At 34.5% G+C, this 27111-nt stretch overlaps 1 protein-coding gene across 6 annotated transcripts in view; it reads right to left on the reverse strand.

Annotated features, from left to right (window-relative positions):
• Window positions 1-27111, reverse strand: part of LOC124081583 (phosphorylase b kinase regulatory subunit alpha, skeletal muscle isoform) — a gene marked incomplete at its 3' end in the record, with an annotated part of 99925 nt that overhangs the window by 55678 nt on the left and 17136 nt on the right. For all 6 annotated transcript variants that reach the window (XM_046427803.2, XM_046427800.2, XM_046427805.2 and 3 more), the window contains 7 exon segments: window positions 239-334; window positions 2318-2440; window positions 4369-4422; window positions 7306-7452; window positions 8583-8681; window positions 15451-15531; window positions 21753-21835. In XM_046427803.2, the coding sequence (XP_046283759.1) occupies window positions 239-334; window positions 2318-2440; window positions 4369-4422; window positions 7306-7452; window positions 8583-8681; window positions 15451-15531; window positions 21753-21835 (683 nt within the window).

Raw genomic sequence — 27111 nt, forward strand, 5'->3', positions numbered from 1 at the left:
TCTCTATGTCATCCTCAGCATTATGGTTTGGTCTCATCCTATCTCCCTGTTTAGTAGTGCCATGATTGAGACTCCTTTACCAATTTATTACTAAAGGAATAAAATCATATTTCTATTGTCTAAAGAAAAACTTATTGAACACTAAAATCAGAAGATAAGCAATTATTTGATGCAAATGAAGCAGTCCTATTGAATTATGCCTCCTCTTCAATCAGTGTTATAGCATTTTCCAACTTACCCTGTCAGGAGGAACACTGTACAGCTCTGGCAGAAGTGGGACTCCATTTTTGCCCTTGATGAGGACTGCTTCAAGAGCCTCTCTATACTCTTGAACCTACAGAGAAAAGAAAGGCAGACAGTTCTTGTAGGTACCTAGGAGAGGCGGTAGCCAAGAGGTACTATTTCAAAGCAGCTTATTAAAGGGAAAGAAAGGGGAATGGTAGTAGATACTTGTTATAGAAAAATATTATTTTAAGACTTTGTATACTTTAATGTATTTAATTTCAATAACAGTAGGCATGTGTGATTGAAGCCATCTTACAGGGAAATGCAGGCTCAGAGAGGTTCTGAATTTGTGAAAGATCACAGGGCAAGGAAATGGTTGAGTCCAGAGTTCAACCCAAGTCAGCCTTCTTCCAAAGTCCTGCTTGATTCCATGTGTAGTACTTCAAGTATACCTCCTTGATTTTAGGATGGGTTGGACTTTAAAACTGCATTTTCCTGTGTCAAATTTGGTTTCTAATATGATTAGTTTTGTTCCTTTGCTTAGTAATTTGTTAAAGCCTAGCAATACATAAGATGTAAAAAATAAAAACAAATAGAAACAAACAAATAAGGGCTGGGGGTATAGCTCAGTGACAGAGCACATGCCTAGCATGCATAAGGCCCTGGGTTTGATTCCTGATACTGAAAAATAAAGTTAAAAAACCCTATAATTTATGATAGAAAAATGTACAATCAGTTATTCTATAACATTTGTTATTATAACTAGTGAAAGTGGGGTAATTTGTTCTGATGAATTGGATAGTTTAGGGAACAATTTGAGCAGAACATAAATTTCATGTTTGCTTATATATGGTTTCATCCCAAGAATGCATTCAGCTGCTTAAGAATACACAAAACACACACAGGCACATACCTCAGGAGGACAGTGAACTGTATCCATCCAGATATGCTGTTAAAAATTTCTATCCCATTTCAGATAACCCTTCTTTTACCACTTCATAGCTTACAAACTGTAACCCTTTGATGGTCAACCTGGCCACATGGCTATGAGTATTCCCCACTCTTCCCTCTTTTTAAATTTTTCTTCTTTGTTCTATGTTCTTTTTCTCTAATTTCTCTCATTATTTTCTTGTATTGTTGCATCTCAATTATACAGAATGATAGGTTTCATTGTGGTATATTTGCACATATACTAAAACACAATCTAATCGATTTTACTCCCCAATACTGCTTCCACCATCTTTTTCTTCCTCCCCTCTAGATGTCCTCTCTCCACTCTACTGTTCACCCTCTACTTTCATGGCATCCCCCTTTTTCCACTCCAGTCCATTTATGTTTTTATCTCTGAGAAAAACTGATTGTACCTTGAATTTACAACATGTCTCTATCTGTGAAATTCAAAGAACTCCAGGGATACTTTTTTTTTAAAAAAAATATTATTTGATCTGGGCATGGTGGCACACACCTATAGTCTCAGCAACTTGAGAGGCTAAGGCAGGAGGATTGCAAGTTTAGCCCAGCCTGGGCAAATTAGGGATACTCTGTCTCAAAAAAAAAAAAAAAAAAAACTGTTTAAAAGGCTGGAGATGAACAGATTGAAAAAAAAAGGCTGGAGATGAAGCTCAGTGGTGGAGCATGTATATACAGTGTGCAAAATCCTGGGTTTAATCCCTAGTAGTGTAAAATCATAATCTTAATTGTACATATTTATGGGATTCAGTGTAGTAATTTGATCCATAGACACAGTGTATAAGAATCAATTTGATTAGTTAATCAATTAGGATAGTTAACATTTCCATCTTTTTAATAATTTATGATGAGAGAAAAACTGTTCTGATGTACAGAGAAATGAAAGAAGTCAACAACAATATTTGGGCTACTCAGTGGTCAAAATTGAAGCCAAAAAAAAAATAGAATTTAGGTCTCCCAATTCTTATCTTAGTACCCTCAGCTACTAGTCTGTAGGGGACATCTCTGTCTCCTTTGTAGTAGGAAGACTTCAATTTGAACACAAAATTGATATAACCATTAACTGAAAGAGCAAGATATAACAAGACCAGTCTGCTGAAAACTCCTTCCCCAAACTCATTACCTGTTCAGTATTTCCACTGAAGACCCCATCAAGGATAAAATATGTCCAGAACAACGGCCATTCACACTCAATGTTTTCAAACAACTTCAGCTCAGCTGGTTCATAGTACAAACGATTGGGATCCTGGTAAAAATACAATAAACATTCTGTCTTATCACTCAGAGATTAGATGTACATCTTTTGTTCAGAGGTATTATTATTATTATGGCCTTTCCCTTCATATAGTTTGATTCAGAAAAGTCAGTCAGTACTTAATACTGTATGAGGTGATTATAACTAGTGAAAGTGGAGTAATAAGGACATCACAGGAGGGTATATGAAGAAGTAAGTTTAGCTTGCAATGAAGTTTCATTTGGTTTTATACTTGCTAAGTTTGAGTTAGTAATAGGACGTACAAATAGGAATGCTTACCAGGGCAGCTAGAGATGAGGGTTTGGGAATCATCTTCATAGAAATGATACATGAATTACCAGTTATAGATGAACTTAGTGAAAAAGTACTATATACAATGAGCAAACTGCCCCAAAATGGAATCCTCACAAATCTTCAGAGTGGGGTGACAGAAGGACAGAAAGAAGACTCAGGAGAGAACAGTGTGAAAATTAAAATAGGAAAAGAATTTCAAGAAAATGTAGGAGTAGGTAATAGTGATACAAAATGAAGAAGTCAAGGAGATTAAGGATTGAGAAAAAGCTATCGGATCAGTCACTTAGAAGCTTATGATGATGCTTTAGGGCATAATTTTAGTATACTGGTGGGGGCAACAGTCAAATTCAATGCTAAGGAATAAAGTGAAAAAGAGGAAGTAGGCCAGAAAAGTTTGAGCTTGATTTAAAAGATCACAATGGCCCTTGACCATCTCACTGAAGTCTTAAACAATATTTGCATTACCAATGAAAATGTTTATTATTGACCATTAATTCTCTTTAATAGTCAGGTGTAGTGATAAATGCCTGTAACCCTAGTTATTTGGAAGACTGAGGCGGGAGGATTACAAGTTCCAGATTAGCCTGGGCAAATTAGCTAGGCTGTCTTCAATAAATAAATAAGGGCTGGAGATGTAGCCCAGTGGTAAAGCACCTCTGGTTCAATCTCCAGGAACAACAAAAAAAAAACACTTTTAATTTATTTAATTTTCCCCATGGATATTTCCAAGAAAAAATTTGTCTATTAGAAAAAAAAGGAATTTAACCTTTTCAAGATTAAGTACTGTTTAGAACTAACCAACTAAAAAAACTTGCAAAGGGTTGCTATAATTTGGATTTCGTTTGAGTGTGTTCCCCAAGGGTCTATGTGTTGAAATTTAATCTGCACTGTTAGCTATTAAGAGGGCAGAAACTTAATCCAACTATGGTGTTTAGAGGTGAGGCCTGGGAGATGGGATTAGGATTCAATAAGATTATTAGGGTGGAGCCCTCATGAATGAATACTGGTGGCTTTATTAAAAGAGAGAGAGAGTGACCAGAAGAGACACACAGACATGCTTATGCTCCCTAGCTTTTGCCACATGATGCCCTGCACCACCTTAGGACTCTGCCAACAAGAAGGCCATCACTAGACATGAACCCTTGAACTCATACCTCCAGAACTGTGAGCCAAAATAAATAAAACATTTTTCTATATAACTCACCCATTCTGTGTATTATGTTATTGGCAGCAGAAAATGGATGAAGACAAGGGACCAGAAAGATGTACTGATGGCAAGATTTTTTCCTTTGTAATTTTTAAATATTGGGGGGAGATACTCATGAGATTATGCAAATTTTCTGGTTTTGCTTAAACTTTTGCCCACTGATTTTTAACATTCATCAGTAATTCTTTCCTGAAATAAACTAACTGCAAGAGTTTTCTTTCTATTTATCTAATCCAGAATGGTCCCCAAACTGAGAACATGGCAGTGAAGCCCAACAAATACAGCAAACACCAGTTATTATTTTCCTATTTAGTGATTTATGTAAGCACCATCAATGACATAAATATTCTCTCTGAATGATGTTGCAGATAGCAGTGACCCTTCTCCCATACGTTCATTTATGGAAAAAGAAACCTACTTCTTTAGGAGTTTTATATCCATCTCGTAGGAAACGACAGCAACCATAACGACCCTGGGGAGATAGAGCAAAAATCTCAGAAGCTTATACATAGGTACATCAATATAAATAGTCAGAAATATATATTTGGTAAAATCTATCTGTGCAGTTTCTCACCAATACAGACATGATAGCTAAAAACAAAAACAAAAAACCTGAAATCAGCCCAGCAGCAGAAACTGATTTCCAGCAATGTGATTTCAAGTGAGGGCTAAGTTATAGGTTCTTCCTTAGATGAGCATTACTAACAATATCCACCTTAGGGTAAGTCTGACAGCCTAATTACTAATCTATATGGTCCTGCCAATAGCTCACAGAGCTTATGAGAGACCACAGGGTTTAAAAAACATATTTTTAAATTTGAGAAGTTACAAATACTGTACAGTGTACCAATATATCCATCAATCACCATAATCTTATATTAACATCTTACATAATCATAGAACATTTATCAGAACTAAAACATTAACTTTGGTACAATACTATTAACCAAAGTACAGAAGTTAAATGGTTTTCACCAGTTATTCTACTAATGCTCTTTTTGTGTGTGTGTTTGTTCCAGAACCAAATTCGGAATCCCACACTTCTTTTAGTTGCCCTGTGTCCTTAGTCTCTTCCACTCTATGACAGTTCCTAAGCCTTTGTTTGTTTTTTATGACCTTGATACTTTTAAAGAGTATTCATGAGTTATTTTGTATAATGTCCCACATTTAGTTTTGTCTGACTTTTTCTCATAATGCAATTTAGGTTATGTATTACTGGAGGATACCACACAGTTGATGTGCCCTTCTCAGTGCATTATAGAAGGGGGCATGTGATATCAATATATCCTATTAGTGGTGAAGTTCCCCCGATCATTCTGTTAAAGTGGTATCTGCTGGGTTTCTTCACTATAGTTTTCCCATTGTAAATATTAGATATTAGATATTTGGAGGGAGACACTTTGAAACTATACAAATATTCTCTCTCTGCTTAAGCTTTCATCCACAGATTTTAGCATCCATCAGTGGGTCACTCCTGAAACAATTATATTTTAGTGTTTACCTAATGGTAATTTTATATTTCCTTTATTTCTTCAATATGTTTTTGTGTATACAGTAAACATTTACTTAATATTTGATAATGAATGATTCTTAGTTGCTTAAACATTTCACATAAGCTATGACCCCTAAATAATTTTATTGGTGAATAATAATTATACAGAACAGCAGGTTTCATTGTGGCACATTTGTACATGCATATAACATGATTAATAACATTCCCCAATATGTCCTCTGCTCTCTCTCTTGATCCCCCTGCCTCCCTACCTATACACTAATGGTTTCTTATAGAGTCATGTTTCTACTAGCATAGTCCATAAAGAACCATTCCATCGCCCTCAAAATAATGCAGAGCTCCTCCCCCACCTTTCTTTTTCTTTTTTCTCTGTAACTTCCACATGACAGGTGGGTATCTCATGAAAACCAAAGGGAAACTAGTAGGGTAGAGGAAAGGGACCACAGAGGGAAATGGGAAATACTACAGGATGATATTGACTGCTATGGTTTGGATGTGAGATGTGCCCCAAAAGCTCATGTGTGAAACAATGTAAGAAGGTTTAGAGATTACATGATTGGATTATGAAAGCCTTAACCCGATCAGTGTGTTAATCTCCTGATAGGACTGAGTGTTAACTGAATGTGGGTAGGGTATGGCTGGAGGAGATGGGGCATTGGGGGTATGCCTTTGGGGTATAGATATTGTATCTGGCAAGTGGAGTCTCTTTGCTTCCTGATCAGCATGTGAGCTGTTTCCCTCTGACACACTCTTCCACCACTATGTTCTGCCTCACCTGAAGCCCTTGAAAATGGAGCTGTCTATGGACTAAGACCTCTGAAAACATGAGCCCCCAAATAAACTTTTCCTCCCTTACAACTGTTCTGGTCAGGGTCTTTTAGTCACAGCAGTGAAAAAGCTGACTAAAACATTGACCAAATTATATTGTTATATTGTGTGTGTATGAATATATAACAACAAACCCATCATTATGTGTAATTATAAGGCACCAATTAAAAATCTTATTGTTAAAATTAAACAAAATTCCAGAGCTATATCTTTTTAAATTTTTTTTTAGTTGTAGTTGGACACAATACCATTATTTTATTTATTTATTTTTTATGTGGTGCTGAGGATCAAACCCAGAGCCTTGCATGTGCTAGGCAAGGGGTCTACTGCTAAGTCACAACCCCAACCCCTTTAGACTATATCCTTATAGACAACCTCTACCTCCAACTTCTGGCAACCACTAATGTTTGTTTTTTTTTTTTTTTTCCTGTTCATTTTTCTTTTCCAGAGTACCATGTAAGTAGAATCATAGAAAACATAGTTTTTGGGGTCTGGTATTTATTTCACTTAGCAAAATGCACTTAAGAATCATCCATATTGTCACATAGATCAGTATTGTTGAACAGTATTACATTGGGAGGAATTATAATTTTTATCTATTTTTGCATTGAAGGTTGTTTCTAGTTCTTTTTTTGCAATTATCAGTAACAATGTTATAAACATCTGCGTGCAGATTTTTGTTAGAAAATAAATAAAGTATAAAATAAAAACAAATTTTTATTTCTGTAGGGTAGCTATATAGGAAATAAGTCATTGGATCACATGGTAGGTATATGTTTAAATTTGTAAGAAACTGCCAAACTGTTTCCCAAAGTGGATGTACCCATTCTGTATTTCCACTAGCAATAATTATAGAAACTAAAAAGTTTTTAAAGGAAACTATTAGAAGAGGACAACTCAGAAAAATAAAAAATTCCTTAAAATCACTGACACCGATCATGTTCAAGGCCTCCAGATGCACTATTCCCCTCAAAGTCACAGCCTCAAAGAGAAGAAAGGCAAATGTGGACATACCTGAAGCTTGGTGATTATCTCCTGTTTTGTGAGCTCCACCAACTGGCTGTCCTCGACAGCAAAGGCTGGGAAAGAAATCACTGACAACAGACTAGCATCAACTTCTTTGGATGTTGAAGCCCGGGGCAGTAGTGAATTAAGGATAGACTAAGAAGAAGAAATTCAAATATGGTACATTAGTAAATACCTTGGCATTATAAAACAGTTTTAGTTTCAAGAGATTAATGTGGAAGATCTTTCAGAAGATAACCTCAACATTATTCAATAGAGAGAGTTTAGAAAACTAGCTACTTTGGTTAAGTCATCCCTTCTCTTAATCCTGTTCTTAATAAGTCCCCATTCTATTCTTAAGGAGCTGCTTGTGTATAGAGATCACTCTAACATTATCCCACCCATTGTCGTATTGGTCCATTAGTAGCTATTTAAGGATAAAGTTAAGGCAAAATATAGCTGCTGAAACACAAGATAAGGAAGGGTCAGGTCTTATGCTTCTGACATATATTTTTTCCCATGGAAAAGTTTTGTTTTTAAAATTAGAAGGCAAGGTTATATTCATTAGAACACATGAACATCTAATCAGACTTTGAAAAAAAGGATAAAATTCATCATTCCAATGAGAAAAAAACATCTAAATCTTTCTTTATAATAAACTCTTTCTTTATATCCATTTGTTTCAGATGGGGCCTCACAATGTTGCCCATGTTCATCTCAAATTCATGAGTTCGCCATGAGCTCAAGTGATCCTCCCATTTCAGCTTCCTCAGTAGCTGGGAATATAGGCATGTGCTACCACACCCAGGTAAAACTTATATTTCAAAAATGATAGTAATCATAAACAAAACTGAAGATGTATATTTACAACATTAACATTCTGATCTCCAAATTATCTAACCCTGGAGGTTACCAAACAAAAGACTGTTTCAGAGACACTGTGAAAAATACCCCCAAACTATTATCTCTTGTTCTCTTTATATATTTAGAAAAGGAAATTTTCAAGAATATTATAGCCTCTTGATATGATGGCAATGAAGAATTTTGTATACTAAGATAGGATCCTTTCAAAACCTTTTATAACAGAACAGGAATATTATACATTTTATAGACCATGCTATATCTGACTTATCTCAGTACACTATGCTTGATAAAGACATTTCTTGACACATGGTAATAAATCAGATGATGTACTATCCATCTGTTCTTCTTAATCTATAGCTCATGCTAAATGTGAGTCTAGGCAAGAATAAAATTTTCTATAACATGGTCCATTATTCCCTTACCTGGCAGTGTTGTACTTCATCAGCTAGGACATGAATAACAGATTGGGGCCCACCTTTTCCACCAAATAGGTCCAGTTCATCTAGTGCTTCCAGGGCTGCCTGTACAAAGCAATGGAAGAAAGGACACCTTCAAGGTTAGAAAGATAAATACTTCTGGGCTGGAGATATAGCTCAGTGATACAGCACTAGCCTAGCATATGCAAAGCGCTGGGTTCAATTCCTAATACCACTACCACCAAAAACAAACAAACAAATCCCAAAAGGTGTATATTTATATTCCCTGTATCCTAGTATCTTACCAATGCATATGATGTCACTTTTAAATATGTTTGATAGAGCAGAAAATACAATAATATTTATTTTTCTTTTTCTCCCATATGGTCCCAGAGATCAAGTCAAGCAGCACACCAAAATAATTTGACATCATTATGTACAACTATAATGCTCCAAAAAAGTGAAAAAATAATTTGAACATAGAACATGAATTTGTAGTAAACCATTGTTTTTTTTTTGGCAAGGATGCTCCAAGTATGATACCAGCACATAAGAAATGTTAGAAGTTGTGTGGTGTAAGATAACATAACCACCATACATATTGCTACACAGCTGAGTTTCCACACAGAAGTAACTTCCTTAGAAACATACTATAGTTGACTTTAAAATAAACATTCTTAGTCACCAAAGAAGGAATTCCCATGGTTTTAATTTTTTAAGAATATTTTATTTTTTAGTTATAGTTGGACACAATACCTTAATTTAATTTATTTATTTATATGTGTTGCTGAGGATCGAACCCAGTGCCTTACATGTGCTAGGCGAGCACTCTACCGCTGAGCCACAACCCCAGCCCTTCCATGGTTTTAATTTTATACACACACACACACACACACACACACAATTTATTTATTATAGTCAACCTAATGAGCAACAGATAAAATTTATTTCTTCTATCTGAAACTTTCTACCCATTGATCAATAATTCCACATTGCTTCCCTTCTCCATTGCTCCAGCCTTGGTGATCATCATTCGATTCTCTACTTCTCTGTTTGACTTGTTTTTCTTTTTCCTTTTGGTACTGGGGAGTGATCCCAGGGACACTCTACCACCAAACTACAATCCCAGCCCTTTTTTATTTTTTGAGATGGTGTCTTGCTAAATTGCCCAAGTTGGCCTTGAACTTTTGACTCCTCTACCTCAGGCTCCCAAGTTACTGGGATTACAGTTGTGTGCTACCATGCCAGGCTTTGACTTTTTAAGATTCCACACACATGTGAGATCAACATTTAAAAATAATTTATTAATTTCTTGCATTTCTAAATATGCTTTCAGATCATAAAAGTAAAGTATACTCCTTATAGAATTTTTTAAAACATAGTAAAGTATAAAGAGGGAGAAATCATTCCAAACAGCCACTAGTTTTTCCTATGCATATTTATATATATACTTGAGATTACATTTGGTATATTTTTACAATTCATTTGCAGCATAAGTGTTTTCCACATTATGAAAATACTACTTTGCCAGCTATTCATCTGATAGAAGATTAATATTCAGAATATAAGAAGAACTAAAAAAAATCTAAGAACAAGTAATCTAATCAATAAATGGGCAAAAGATCTGAATGGACACTTCTCAAAAGAAGTACAAACAGCCAATTAGTATATGAAAAAATATTCAACATCAAGGAAATGCAAATAAAAAATTCCCAAACTACCCCATTCAGAATAGTCAATATTAAAAAATGCAAAATAACAAATGCTGAGGAAGATGTGGAAAAAAGGAACTGGTGGTAGAAATGTAAATTACTACAGTCACTAGGGAAAACAGCATGGAAGTTCCTTTAAAAGTCTAAAAACAGATCTACTGTATAATCCAGCTGTACCACTCTTGGGTATATATCCAAAGAAAAAAAGTCAACATACAAAAGACAGATATACCTATCCATGTTTACTACAGCACCATTTACAACAGCCAAGTTATGTAATCAGCCTAGGTGCTTGTCAACAGATAAACCAATAACAAAAATATAGTATATATACACAGTAGAGTATATGTCCACATTCCATAAAGAAGTGTTTATTACTTCAGCCATGAAGAAGAATGAAATATCCAGGCACCATGGTGCATGCCTGTAATCCCAGTGACTGGGGAGGCTGAGACAGGAGGATCATGAATTCAAAGCCAGCCTCAGCAGAAGTGAGGTGCTAAGCAACTCAGTGAGACCATGTCTCCAAATAAAATACAAAATAGGGCTGGGGATGTGGCTCAGTGGTCGAGTGCCCCTGAGTTCAATCCCTGGTATCTCCCCAAAAAAGAATGAAATCATGTCATCTGTAAAAAAAAAAAAAAAAAAAAAAAAAAAGATGTATCAGAGGTCATCATGTTAAGCAAAATATGCCAGACATTGCAAGACTAGTATTTTCTCTCATATGTGGAAACTCAAACAAACAAACATACAAAACAAACAAAGGATGACCTGAAACTAGAAGAGGGACTATTAGGGAAGGAAAAATGCACCAGGAGAAAGGGGGAGAGAGAGAATGGCAAAGGAAGGTAATAGGGAGGATGAATATAATTATGGCACAATATATGAATGTATGGCCATGTCACGGTCAAAACCATTATTTTGTACAATGAACATGCATTAATAATTATAATTTTAAAAAAGAAGGCAAGAGAAGGCTGACAAAGTTGTTTAGGCTATCAAATCCTTAAGACAGATACTTAAACTAGATTATATTATTTCAATATTTCTGGTCAATAGCCAAACTTATAATTAATCTTATTATCCTCATAAATAATATAACTGGGTGAGCTGGGCCTGGTGGTACACACATCTGTAATTCCAACAACACTGGAGGCTGAGGCAGGAGGATTGAAAGTTTGAGGCCAACCTTAGCAACTTAGTGAAGCCCCAAGCAAACTTAGTGAGACCCTTCTCAAAATAAAAAATAATAATAATAAAATAAAAAGAGCTGGGGATGTATCTCAGTGGTAAAATGTCCCTGGTTTCAATTGCCAATGCCTAAAGAAAAAAAAATAATAACAAATAACACAACTGAGTGATAGATGAAAACTGTGTCAGAATTATGAATTTATTTTTCCATATAGGCTATATCTCCTGACAAAGTGATACTTGCCAGTTTTAAGGCAAAATGGCTGGCCAATTCATACTTTTTTATGTAAACTTAAATTCAAAATACCACTCATGCCAAGTAAATGACTTAAGTTTCATTTCCTATTTCATCTCTTGCTAAATTAAAAATTCCTTGAGGTCAGGGTTGTGTTTTTACTAATATCTAGAGTACATAGCAGGGTATATAGTAGGCTTGTTGTTGAGCTAACAATTATGTGTTTTCGTTTTGAGTTGTTTTGTAAGCATTATTTTCCTGAAGTAGAATTATTTGGTCAATGGGTATGATCAATTTTTGAGATATAATGCTAAATTGTTTTTAATGCATGTCATACCAATATAACTACCAGGAGGGTATTTGAGGGCTGAGGTTGTGGCTCAGTGATAGAGCACTTTCATAGCACATGTGAGGCACTGGGTTTGATCCTCAGCACCAAATAAAAATAAATAAGTAAAATAAAGGAAGGTACTTGACAATACCTTCCTTTGTACAAAAAAAAAGTGTCTTGATTTTTCCCTGATTTGATAAAAAAGGTTTATCTGTTGCATTTACTTGCATTAAATTGTGAGCAAGATTGAATATAATTCAATTATAGGCAGGACTGATCTCGTCTTAGGGCTAAAAGGCAGTTTCAAAGATGCTTCCCTAAAGAAATAATACTCAAAACAAAAGTAAGGGTAAGTGGAAGTAGACCAGGCACAAAATACTCATTAATAACAAAGGGGAAAATAGCAAATTCATAGCAGAGGTTTCTGGCAAAAGCCAACTTAATTAAGTGATTAAAGATAACCTTAACAGTAATGGGACAAACTTACATTATGCACTCCCTGATGATACAGAATCACCTCTGTGGTATTCTTGCCAAAAACATAACTTGAATCTAATCATAAGGGAATAGCACACCAAATCAAATTAAGGGACATTCTATAAATAACTGATCTGAGGCTGGGTAATCAAGTGAGGGGAAGCTCAGTGGTACAGTACGTGCTTAGCATGTTTAAGATCCTGGATTCTATTCCCAGGATCAAACTAGGCCAAACAAAACAAACAAAAAAATGAGCCTGTATTCTTCAAAACTGCCAGGGTCATGAAAGATAAGACTGAAGTAGTGTTCCAGATTGAAGGAGCCTAAAGAGACATTATAACTAAATGTAATATGTTATTCTAGATTGGATCCTATATCACAAAGATTTTTTTTGCCATAAATGCCATTATTGGGACAATGAACAAAATTTGGATGAGATATGAGAATTGGATGGTAGGATAACGCCAGTGTTCATTTCCTGATTTTAATGATTGTATTATAGTTATGGAAGAGTCTTTGAGGAAATTCACAATGAAGTAGTTGAGGAGTAGTGGGGCTTCATTTCTGTAGTGTACTCTCAACTGGCTCAGAAAAAAAAATTGTGTGTGTGTGTGTGTGTGTGAATGTGCGCTTAAACAGCTAGAGAAAAATGTAAAGTAAATGTCACCAAGTGAGAAACTTAGATGAAAAATGTATGAGAATTATTTGTACCATTCTTACAATGTTCTCCAGTCTGAAATGATTTCAAAATAGAAAAAAAAAATAGTTTCAGTGGTTAAAACTTTTGGGGTCAAATATACAAAAATAAAAGTTTGAAGAAAATGATCATATATGGCATATAATGTCATATACCTTTCATATATTGATGAGAAAAAGGAAACTAGTAAAGAAATTTTGGAGGGCAATTTTAAAGTATATATCCCTTAACTCAGTGTTTCCACTTTAAAAAAAAATATATTCTATAAAAAATATTTGTGCAAGTTCATCAAGATGTATGTACAAGAATACTAATTAAACATTATTTGAAATAGTAAAAAAATGAACATAATTTCATTAATAGAGTGTTATTAAATGCTATACAACAACTGAAAAGACCAAATTAATCTTAAAAGAAATGACACAGTAGCATGTTTAGTTATGCTCTTCAGTGACACGAGATTTACTGAATGAAAAAATCAGGTTACAAAGAAGTAGGTGTAGTATGACCTCATTTTAAAATATAAATTTAATATCCGTACTATTTTTTCATTTTAAAATACATTAAAAAGAAAGAGCTTACCCAGTAAATATTTATAAATACAAAGTTCCACATATATTTATTAACTCTACTGCATCAATTATATAATTCAAATTTTCTATGATCTGTTTTAGTTTATTGCATGAATCATAGCCTGACAATATTTTTTGTTCAATTACTACCTTATAACTATTTCTGTTAGCCTTATATATATAATATATTTACTGTGTACTAATTGAAACTACATTTCAGATTAGACTTTCTTATTATAGGTTGTGCCTCTTAAAAGTCTATCATGGCTGGGCATGGTGGTGCATGCCTATAATCCAGCAGCTGTAGAGGCTGAGGTAGGAGGATCACGAGTTCAAAGCCAGCCTTAGCAATTTAGCAAGGCACTTAGCAATTCAGTGAGACCCTGTCTCCAAGTAAAATATAAAAAAAAGGCTGGGGGTGTAGCTCAGTGATTAAGCACCCCTGAGTTCAATCCTTAAAGTTTATCATGATCCTCTTTGTGTTCTTTATCCAATGTAATATTTTTGCTTTGAAATCTATTTCATTTGATATTCATATAGAGTCACCCCTGCTCTTTTTTCTTTCTTTCCTTCTTTTTTTTTTTTTTTGGTGCTGGTGATTGAGCCAAATGGTGCTTTTTTCAACTATTCTATATCCCCAGCTTGTTTTTTTTTTTTTTTTTTTTGAGATGGGGTTCTCACTAAGTTGCTTATGATCTTGATAAATTGCTGAGGCTGGCCTCAAAGTTGTTATCCTCCTGCCTGAGCCTCCTGAGTCATTGGGATTACAGGCATGCACCATTATGCCCAGCTCCACTAATATTTTTCATGTATTTCAGACTTTGCTTATCCTTTTGTCTTTAATCTTCTGTATCATCTTTGTTATTTAGCCAATATAGATTGAATTTCTTTTTTAAAATCAATCTGTTGGGGCTGGGGTTATGGCTCAGGGATAGAGCACTTAACTAGTATGTGTCAAGCACTGGGTTCGATCCTCAGGATGGCATTAAAAATAAATAAATAAATAAATAAATAAATAAATAAAGGTACTGTGTCCATCTACAACTAATACATACATATATATATATATATATATATATATAAATTTGAAAAATCAATCTGTGTCTTTGCCTTTTAGTAGAAAAATCATATTATACATATTTATCATGATGGATATATTAAATCCTATTTCTGCTATACTATTTTGTGCAGTCTTGCTGTTTTCAGAGAAAATAAAAGCTGATAGGATGAAAAGACAGAGCTAAGCAGAAAGTGGTGGTGGTGATGATGATGATGATGATATGGGGGACAGAGGAGAGTAAGGGAATGGAGGATTGAGAGATGGTTCTCTGATATCAAGCTTGGTCAACTGCTCCATGGAAGAACAAAAAGTTTCCTTTGTTTTTGTAATGGTAGAGATAATGGGTTTAAAGTACTTTGAAATCCTTGTGAGACATTTAAGTAGAGGCATACCAGAAAAGCAGTTGGTTATCAAATCTGGAGCTTGTAAAAGTTTTTATCTACATACCCATAGTTCCATGGGAGAATCTGAATTTTGTCTGTGGTTTAAAAGAATAATTAATCTGATGATGGTCCACGTGCTCATTAAGTTTTTTCTATGGCAAAGGTACACCAGACTTCCTTACCCCATACTTTGTATAAACAAGAAAGCAAAATTACCTTTGCCATTCCAACTGAACTGGCATTCAGTTCTGAGATCCCTTGGTTGGTCTTGTCTCCACGTTCCCATATCCCGAAGTCCTGGCATAACAATAACCAATACACCATTAGCAAGTCATAACTACTAAATACTAACTAGATGCACAATCCTTAAGTAAAAAAAATTGATAGTAACTAATCTGCCATACATATATATAACCACAATGCCAATGAGTTGGTGGCTCTGGTAGCTACTTTCCCTATAGCTTTAAATTCTACTGAAGCCTACAAAAAGTTGGAAGACTTCATAACAGTTAATCAGAAGGGCTAAGAACTATAACTCAGTCCATCTGCAGACAGGCTTCTCAAAGATTTTCACCACAGCAGGTACCCAGAGGATCTAGGAGTTGGAGCCCAGTACTTTATCTTAAATATCCAATTTAATTTTACCCTCTTTGGGCACTGATAACGTACCACACACTAACTGATGCATGTTATATATTGTTCTTCCTTAATCCTTACATTTTATAGATGATGAAACTGAGATGAAAAGAGAGATTAAGTGACTCACTCTAGTTCACAGAGCTAATAAGTGACACAACCAGGATTAATGTTTAAGTCGTCTTACTCAAAGCCTATTCTTAATAATAGTTCTATATATGTCCCCTTGATAATATAAATAATATTCAAAATCACCTTTTAAACTCTTGCTTTGAAATAACTTCAGACTGATAGAAGTTGCAAAAATAGTACAGTGAGTTCCCATATGACTTTAATTTGTCTTTTTCCAATTTTAATATCTAACATAAATATAGTACAATTGTTAAAGTCAAGAAATTAACATCAGTACAACACTATTAACCAAATTGTGTATTTTATTTGGATTTCATTAGTTTCTCACTAATAGCCTTTCTGACATTCCGTAATCTAATCCAGAATTCCATGTCACATTTGTAATGTCTCCTCAGTTTCTTCCAATCAATGATTCCTCTAGTCTTGTCTTTCATGACCTTGACACTTTTTGAAGATTAGTGATCATATATTTTATAGATTTTCCAAATTTGGATTTTCATGATGTTTCCTCATAACTAGATTGAGGTTATGCATTTTTGGCAGGAATATGTATTGCAGCTATTATGCTGTGTCCTTCTCAGTACATTATATCAGAGGTATAAGATGCTGGATATATTATTACTGGTGAATGTTAACCTTCACTTTGTTAAGGTACTATCTGCTGAGTTTCTGCATTCTTCTGTTACTATTTTCCCTTTTGTAATTAATACATATCTTGAGAAACACACTTTTAGAACATGCAAAGATCCTATTTCTCCTCAAACATCCACCCACTAATTCAGTATCCATTGGTGGATCTTGCCTACAACAACTATTACAGTGATGTTTTAGTGGAGATTTTCTAGTTTCTTCATTACTTCTATAGTCATTAATTGCATTTCCCTACTGAAGAGCTGTCCCTTCTCTCTCATTTATTTATTTAGTCAGTTTTTTATATTGGTATGAGTTTCAGGATAGTTAGGTTTTTCCTTAACTTAAAATTCTATTACTATTTTGTTATCCAGATTGTTAACTGTTCAAGGTTAGGTCATCAGGTGTTTTTTCAGGTTGACTCCTGTGTTTTTTTTTCATTTTACTTATTAATGATTTTTTCCTGTGCCTTTTTGATATGCCCTATTCTTTTTTTGAACACTTCTTTACTTTTTGGCATTATAAGGTGCTCATCTTGTATTTTAATTAATCCCAGCCCTGGAATCAATTTCTCTACAAAGGAGCCCTTGTTTATTTTATTAGAAAATTATAGAATCCAAGGCCTGGGCACTGGGTGTATTCATTGTCACAGGGATGTCATGACAGAACTTAGAATAAGACATATACACACATGTATGTGCTTGTACATGCATACATACATGCTCACGCATGCTCCCCCACATCTCTACTTATTTCTATATTCACCTTTAATTGCTTTTATTTCTTCCTTCTTTTCTGGTATTGGGGAATGAACCCAGGGACTCTTTACCACTGAGCCACATCTCCAGCCTTTTTTTTTCCAATTTTGAACAGGGTCTCATTAAATTGCTGGGGCCTTGCTAAGTTGCTGAGGCTGGCCTCAAACATGTGGTCTTCTTGTCTCAGCCTCCCAAGTCATGGGGATTAAAGGTGTGCATCACTGCACCTGGCCTTTTTCTAATGTCAAATCTCTGAGTTAAAGTGATGTTTCGGGAATGTAAGTTCTATTTTACCCATGGCTTGCTAACCTGCCCCCAAACTCAGATCTGCCCTAGTTTGTATAGCAAAGATTAAAATATAAGAAGACACAAATATCATTAAGTCTACCATTACAACTAAACCCCTGGATGCAACAGAGAGGTCAAAGAATCCTGACTTCTACCACAGCAAGCCTGTGGTCTCAGAAGGCATAGTGATCAATTGACAAATAATGTCTACTTCCATTAAAAAAGTCTAACATTTAGACTTGTGTTTCTGGAAAATATGGAGAAAGGGATTCCAGATTCACCCTCCTGCCAGAAACAACTTTTTAAAAAACTGTACAATTTATCATACAGTGGTTTTCCCTTCCTTCCTTCCTTTTTTCCCTTTTCTTTCTTTCTTCTTCTTTTTTTTTTTTTTTTTTTTGTGGTTCTAGGAACTGAACCTAGGAGCTCATTCATGCAGTGCAAACATTCTAGCACTGAGCCATATTCCAAGCCCAAGATAGTGATTTTCAATATAATGAAGTTTCTGCAATGAAGGGCTGTGATTCCTGAGAGGTAGCAACACCACAGGACAAGTCCTATGATTGCTCCAGACTACTGTTTGTAAGCATTCCCTGACTATAGTACAGAAAGGCCAAATAATAAAAAACAAGCAGAGTTTGGCAGATTCCTAAGTTGAGTAAATGGAGCTCAGAGTACAAAGAGACCAAGGTACATATAATTTTCAGGACAGTACTGGAAGAGAGAGAGAGAGAGAGAGAGAGAGAGAGAGAGAGAGAGAGAGAGAGAGAATGAACCTCAGAATTCTGCAGAGGTCCCTCCTCTCTAATATTCATCAGAAAAATGGCCGATGTATGTATGCAAGAAAACCACTTGAGGCTGGGGGAAGAATAGCCCAAAAGAATTAAGAGGGAAAAATACCTGGTGCTCAAACAGGACCAGAAATGGTGCTTGTTCCAACCATTTTGTGGAGGTAATGGCTAGAATATTCAAGGGTCTAGGTTAAGTAGTGAGGAATAATTAGCCTTAGACTAAACATGATTCTTGACCCACATAACACCTTTAAAGAAATAAAGGATCAAGGCTAGGGTTGTGGCTCAGTGGTAGAATGTGAGCCTAGTATGCATGAGGCACTGGGTTTGATCCTCAGCACCACATAAAAATAAAATAAATGTATTGTGTCCACCTACAACTAAAATTTTATAAAAAAGAAATAAAGGATCAAACTATTTCCAACTAACTTAAGTGGATCTTAGAACAAAGATCAAGAGTATGTATGGAAGAACAAAAACATTCAGGATGCAGCAAGGTAAGATATATGATATCTGGCATCCAGTAAAAAATTATTAGGCAAGCAAAGAAGCAGGAAAATACAACCAATTAATGAGAGAAATGTCATCAATTGAAAACAACCTGGAACTGACAGACTTTAGAATTCTTAGACAAAGACATTAAAATATTTAGTACAATCGTATTCCATGAGTTTAAAGAGTTAAGTGGACATGTGGAAGATACAAAAAGGACCAAAATGAACTTCTAGAAATGAAACATTTTTTTTTAGTACCAGGGATTTAACCCACAGGCACTTAAACACTGAGCCACATTCCCAATCCTGTTTTAAAATTTTTTAAGTTATCAATGGATCTTTTGTTTTATTTATTTATCTGTGGTGTTAAGGATCAAACCCAGGGCCTCATACAGGCCAGGCAAGTGCTCTACCACTGAGCCACAACTCCAGCCCTCCCCAGCCTTTTTTTAATATTTTACTTAGAGACAGGGTCTCGCAGAGTTGCTTAGGGCCTTGCTATGTTGCTGAGGCTGGCTCTGAACTCCCAATCCTCCTGCCTCAGCCTCCCCAGCTGTTGGGGTTATGGGCATGCACCACTGTGCCTGGCTAGAAATGAAACTTTTTAAGATGAAAAATACACTGGATAGAATTCATGACAAATTAGACATTGTGAATGAAAAGATTAGTGAAGTTGAGACACAGCAATAGAAACTATCCAAAATGAGAAACAGAAAGCAAAAAAATAATTTAAAAAATAAACAGTGTATCAGTGAGCTGTGGATCAACATCATGTGGTCCAATACATATGTAACTGGAGTCCCTATAAATAGGGGGCAAAATAAAGAGTATACAAAGAAGTATTTGCTGAAAATTTTTGGTGAAAATTATATATCCACAGATTCATGAAGGTAAACTAAGCACAAGAAACATGAAGAAAACTCAAGGAAGGAACACTATAATCAGAATGCTTAATGTCAGTAATAAGAAGGAACTCTATTTTTTAGATCTTTTTTACCGGATCATTATAATTATACATTATTATCTATTCATACATGAAGAAGAAACTCTTAAAAAGCAGCAGAGGTATAGGAAGGCTCATTATGTAGTGAGCACAAAAGACAAGGATAACAAACTCCTCATGAGAAACAATACAAATAAGAAGATAAAGAAGCAATTTTTTTTCAGTGCTGAAAGACAAAAACACTGTCAACAGAAAATTCTATATCTAGTAACAATATCTGTGAAAAGTAAAGGTAAAATTAAAGGCATATAAAAGCTGAAATAATTCATCACCATCAGACCCAAGAAATGTTAAAGGAAATTCTTTAGGCAAAAGGAATGGTACCAGTTTGAAATTTGAATGTACACGAAGGAATAAAGAGCACCAGAAATTATAAACACTTTCATTTTTAATTAAATTTCTTAGAAGGATAATGGAACAGTTAACAAAAATTTTTAAAAATGATGTGGTGGCTGAGGGTGTAACTCAGTGGCAGAGCACTTGCCTAGCATGTATGAGGCCCTGGGTTCTATCCCCAGCTCCACTAAAGAAAAAAATGTGTTGGCCACAAAGGAGGAGGGTGGTTAGTAAGAAACTGAAAGAGCAAAGGAGAGGTCAGAAAATGACTGGCAGTGTCTTTAGCATAGTCCTACAGCAATTACACTTATGCATTCTTCAAATACTAATAACTTTATATATCATTTTTGAGGTATAATTGCTATACAAAAAAGCTACACACTTAAAATGTAAAATTTGGTTTTATCCTACATTTAAATGACTGCAACTGTCATCATAAAAATGATCATTTGCAAAATCCCCAGTCTCTTTAAATTTTTTTTGTTATTGTTGTAGATGCACACAATGACCTTAATTTATTCATTTTTTTATGTGGTGCTGAAGATTGAACCCAGTGCCTCACACGTGCTAGGCAAGTGCTCTACCACTGGGCCACAAGCCCATCCCTCTCCCAGGCTCTTCATACCCACTGTAATTCATCTCTCCCTCTGCCCTTGCTTTCTATAACTATACATATCTGCTTTCTATCACTATATATTTCCAGAATTTTGCATTAGTGTAATCATAGAGTATATAAATTTGTGTCTAACTTCTTTCACTAAGCATAATTTTATTAAGATTCATTCATATTGTTCATGAATGTCATAGTTCATTCCTTTTTATTGCTGAACAATATTCCATTTTATTGGTAGACTGCAATTTGTTTACCTATTTATCTGTTGATGGTCATTTACATTATTTCCAGTTTGGGAGATTATAAATAAAGCTTCAATAAACAACAACAAGAACAACAAACTGTTTATGTTAGAACAAAGGAGGGAAAAACCCCACATTCCTGTATAGTGTCTAATGTAACATTTTATACAGAGAGTATGTTATATATAATGAATTAATATGAAGTTACCTCATATGGTAGGTGTAAGGAAAAAAACCTTTTTGTATGCTAAATTAATACCTACAGATAACATTAAACACATGAGCAAATTTTATTTCTACATAGCTAACTGGTTCATAATTCTCCCTAGACATCTTGCTCCCATTTATGACTTTAAACCATTAAAATAAGATCATAATTTAGCCCCAGATTTACCAACACATGCTATAAGATATCAGAAAGTTTGAGATTATAGTATCTGGACCCTCTGGAAAGAGACTGAATACAATTTCTGCCAGAAGTCTTTTTAGATTAGTTCACTATGAGGGACAGCATTAAGAGAAGGGATGGATTGTCTAGTATTTTAAAAACAAAACCATCATGTGTTTAAAACCCACTCAAAAATGAGCTACTTACAGCAGTTTTATATGCAGCTTCAATGTAAAACACAAGGTTCTGTATGAAATTGACTTCATCTAGGCTGTGGATGATATGAAGTCCTAAGAAAAAAGAGAAAAATGATATATAGCTAGTCAATTTGCACTACAAGTTTGATAGGCGGCCATACAGGTGAAGTGCTCACTGCTCCCAGGTAATCCATTGTGGCTTAGGAAAAAATAGAAGGCATTTTGATTTGTAACCATAAAAAAAGAAAAGATCATAAATCAATCCTAGGCTAGTCTCCAATTAAGTGAGATGTGAGTATATTTTAACAGGAAACAGGAAACATTTTAACTATTATTTATAGGTTTTTATAGAAACTCTGATTCCTGATACATTAGGTATCTAATTTATAATGTACTTAAATATACAAAATGATAGAGACAATTATTTCAAAACAGAGTGTGAAGGAGTCTAAACACTAAGCAAAACATAAAGTGGATAAAATGATGATATTAAGAACTTCAAGCTGTATTTTGAGTAAAAATTACAGTTATTCTAAATGTAAGATACTCAAAGACAATTATAGATTACATATGGAATGTTTGCATGAATAATTTTTATAACAACCTTAACAGATGGGTACCTCTATTTTCTCCATTAAATTTAGAGTGATTAACTATTTCACATAACTAATAAATAGTGGAACAATGACTCAGTTGACTGTAGACTTCTGTTTCACTTTAGAGATTGAATTCCTAATCCAGATGCTATATTACCTCCTAATATGAAAAATATGATCCATTTTTTTTCTGTCTAAAAAATCTTTTTCTCCCCCATTTCACCACCAAAACAGAACTAAAACTAAAAAAAAAAACTAGAAAGATGTTTATAGTCATTTTCTTTGGTGTCAAGATTCAAAGTAGCCTTATTTTCTTCTTGTTTGGACATCTTTATAATTTTATAGTATTCTATAATAAATAGGTACTACTTATATAATTTAAAAAGTTGTACATAAAAGCAAAGTCATTAAATAAGATAGAAAATGGGAGGATATATTTCATAAAATTTTATAGAAAACTATCAAATCCTGAGTGCTAAAAATGTTTATATGTATAAAATAAACAATTAAATTTTAAATACATCATTTGTTACAAAAATATTACTGCATGCATATTGTCTAAAGCTCTATTTAGACTAAGAAATTATGTCAGAATTGAAGAATAAGGAAGCTTGCTTTTTCCTTTCTGGTCTTTAAATAAGCAGGAAGAAGATGTGAAAATTGTGTTAATTGTAGATGCTGAATGTTAAAGTTTCTCTTATTTTCCTGATAGAAAAATATTCTATTTCAACAAGGATTTTATATCCACATTTTGTAGCAAAATTGGGTTGGTTCAGTGGAAATGATTATATCTACCAGCTATGTCATGTTATACCAAGTTCAGAATTTGCAGTTTTCTGAGTAATGGGTGTATCTACAGTGAGTAGGTCTAGGGGAAAAATACATTTTTAAAAGTGCTTGGGAGCCAGGCATGGTGGTGCACACCTAAAACCCCAGTGACTTGGGAGGCTGGGGCAGGAGGATCACAAGTTCAAAGCCAGGCTCAGCAACATAGTGAGGCCCTAAACAATTCAGTGAGACCCTGTCTCAAAATAACAAATAAATAAATAAATAAATAAATAAATAAATAAATAAATAAATAGGGCTGGGGATGTGGCTCAGTGGTTAAGTGTCTCTGGGTTCAATTGCTCGTACCAAAAAAACCTAAAAAGGGTGGGGAGAAGGGGGCAGCTTGGGAATGGAAAAGAAAAAAAATCTAACATTCTTAGAAGCATGATGTAAAAAGTTTGTCAAATATTTCATTCTCCTTTCTCTTTTTTTCAGGTACTGGGAACTAAATCAAGAGCATTGTGCATAGTAGGCAAGTGCTATACCATTGAGCTATATGGCCAGCCCTTTAACAAAAAATAAAAGACCAGTAGAGGAGAGGAAGTGCAACAGGGGGAAGGAGGAGGAAAAGGAAAGGGGAAGTACTGGGGACTGAAGTGGAACAAATTATACTCCATGCTTGTACAATTATGTCAAAATGAACCCCAATAGTATGTATAACTATAAAACACTAATAAAACTTTTCCTTTTTTGAGACAGGGTCTAGATGGCATCAAACTTTTTATCTTCTTGCCTCACTCTCAGGAGTAGATGGGATTACAGGGGAAAATCCAAAATGTTTCACCAGAAAACTTCTAGAACTAATAAATGAATTCAGCAATGAAGCAGGATATAAAATCAACACCCATAAATCAAATGCATTTCTGTATATCAGTGACAAATCCTCAGAAAGGGAAATGAGGAAAACTACCCCATCTACAATAGCCTCAATAAAATAAAATAAAATAAAATACTTGGGAATCAATGAAAGAGGTGAAAGATCTATACATTGAAAACTACAGAACCCTAAAGAAAGAAATCAAAGAAGACCGTAGAAGATGGAAAGGTCTACCTTGCTCTTGGATAGGCAGAATTTTTAAAATTTTTTTTTAGTTATACATGAACACAATATCTTTATTTTGTGAATTTATTTTTAATGTGGTGCTGAGGATCAAACCCAGTGACTTACATGTGGGAGGCAAGTGCTCTGCCACTGAGCCACAACCTCAGCCCCAGATAGGCAGAGTTAATGTTATCAAAATGACCATACTACCAAAAACACTATACAGGTTTAATGCAATGCCAATCAAAATCCCGATGGAATTCCTCATAGAAATAGAAAAAGCAGTCATGAAATTCACCTGGAAAAATAAGAGACCCAGAATAGCTACAGCAATAGCAGGAAGAATGAAGCAGGTGGTATCACTAAATTAGACCTTAAACTATATTGCAGAGCAATAGTAAACAAACAAACAAACAAACAAACAAAAAAAAACAGCATGGTATTGGCACCAAAACAGACTGGTAGACCAATGGTACAGAATAGAAGACACAGAGACTAACCTACAAAATTACAATTATCTTATATTAGACAAAGGTGCCAAAAACATATATTGGAGAAAAGATAGCCTCTTCAACAAATGGTGCTGGGAAAACTGGAAATCCATATGCAACAAAATGAAATTAAAACCCTATCTCTCACTATGCACAAAATTCAACTAAAAGTGGATCAAGGACCTAGGAATAAAACCAGAGACCCTGCGTCTAATAGAAGAAAAAGTAGGCCCTTATCTCCATCATTTCGGATTAGGCCCCAACTTCCTTAAAAGGATTCCTACAATGCAAGAATTAAAATTAAGAATCAATAAATGGGATGGACTCAAACTAAAAAAATTCTTCTCAGCAAAAGAAACAATCTGTGAGGTGAATAGAGAGCCTACTTCTTGGAAGCAAATTTTTACCCCTCACACATCAAATAGAGCACTAATCTCCAGGACATATAAAGAACTCAAAAAGCTAAACACCAAAAAAACAAATAACCCAATCAATAAATGGGCCAAGGACCTAAACAGACACCTCTCAGAAAATGATATACAATCAATCAACAAATATTTGAAAAAATGCTCATCATCTCTAGCAATTACAGAAATGCAAATCAAAACTACTGTAAGATTTCATCTCACTCCAGTCAGAATGGCAGCTATTATGAATACAAACAACAATGCATTGGTGAGGACGTGGGGGAAAAGGTGCACTCATACACTGCTGGTGGGACAGCAAATTGGTGCAGCCAATATGGAAAGTAGTTTGGAGATTCCTTGGAAAACTGGGAATGGAACCACCATTTGACCCAGCTATTCCTCTCCTTGGTCTATACCCAAAAGACTTAAAAACAGCATACTACAGAGACATAGCCACATCAATGTTTATAGCAGCACAATTCACAATAGCTAAACTGTGGAACCAACCTAGATGCCCTTCAGTAGATGAACTGATAAAAAAATGTGGTAAATGTACACAATGGAATATTACTCAGCAATAAAAGAGAATAAAATCATGGCATTTGCAGGTAAAAGGATGAAACTGGAGAAGATAATGAAAAGTGAAGTTAGCCAATCCCAAAAAACAAATGCAGAATGTTCCCTCTGATATAAAGAGCCTGATTCATAGTGGGGTAGGGAGGGGGAACAAGGGAGGAATAGATGAACTCTAGATAGGGCAGAGGGGTGAGAGGGAAAAGGAGGGGAAAGGGGGTTAGAAATTATGGTGGAATGAGATGGACATCATTATCCAAAGTACATGTATAAAGACATGAATTAGTATGAATATACTTTGTATACAACTAGAGATATGAAAAATTGTGCTTTATATGTGTAATATGAATTATAATGCATTCTGCTGTCATATGTAAATTTAAAATATAAAATAAAATATTTTTAAAAAGAAAAAACAAAAAATTAAAATGGCAAAAAAAGATTTTGATCTTTGCCCTATTCTAAAAAATACAAAATAGAATATTCCTTTAGTTTAATTTTGCAATTCTTTTATTATGAGTAAGATACTGAATCTTTTAGTATAAGCCATTCATATTTCCTTTCCAAAGAACTGTTTGGGCATATCCTTCATGGAATTCCATTGAATTACTGGTCCTTCTGGTTTATTGATATATACAGCTTAACACAGAACTACAGTTTCTATTCTTATTTGTTTCTGTCACTGATATTTTAATGAATATTAAGGAAATTAATCTTTTTCCCATCATATATATTCCAAGTATCTTCTACTTTGTTTGAATTTTGATTTTTTTTAGGTTGAGTATCACTTTATCTGAAATGCTTTGGACCAGAAGTGTTTCAGATTTCATATTTTGGAATATTTGCACATACATAATGAAATATCTCAGGAAAGGGACACAAGTTTGAACACAATATTCACTTGTTTCATATATGCCTTTCACATTTGTTTCATGTACCTTATATACAGAGCCTGAAGGTAATTTTATACAATATTTAGCAGCCTACATTTTGCTTGCCACCTATTTGTCACAAGAGGTTAAGTATGAACACACTCAAAAAGTTCTGGATTTTGGAGCATATTAGATTTTGAATTTTTCGTATTAGAAATGCTCACCCTGTAGTATATTTTCCTTCTCAGAAAATTTTATAAAATAATTTTATCCTATGAATATTTCTGGCAATTTTATGCTTTCATGTTTTTTATATAAACATTTTATCTACTGACAGATATTTTAAATCGGAGCTATGTAACTTTAGAACTAAAAAGGACTATATGATTTAGTACCATCAAAATGTAAACTTCTCCTGATTCATGGTTCTGTCAAAATAGTAACCACAGTACAGGGTAGCTGCAGCAGCAAACATCTTTCTTGCAGCAGTAATAACCTCAACTTATTGAATAGAAGGATACAAGAAAAAGAGAGACAGTGGCATTGGACATCAGCTTCAC

The sequence above is a fragment of the Marmota monax genome, unplaced genomic scaffold, assembly GCF_021218885.2.
Source record: "Marmota monax isolate L192 unplaced genomic scaffold, Marmota_monax_Labrador192_F-V1.1 WCK01_AAM20220418_F8-fsc00647, whole genome shotgun sequence".
Lineage (NCBI taxonomy): Eukaryota > Metazoa > Chordata > Mammalia > Rodentia > Sciuridae > Marmota > Marmota monax.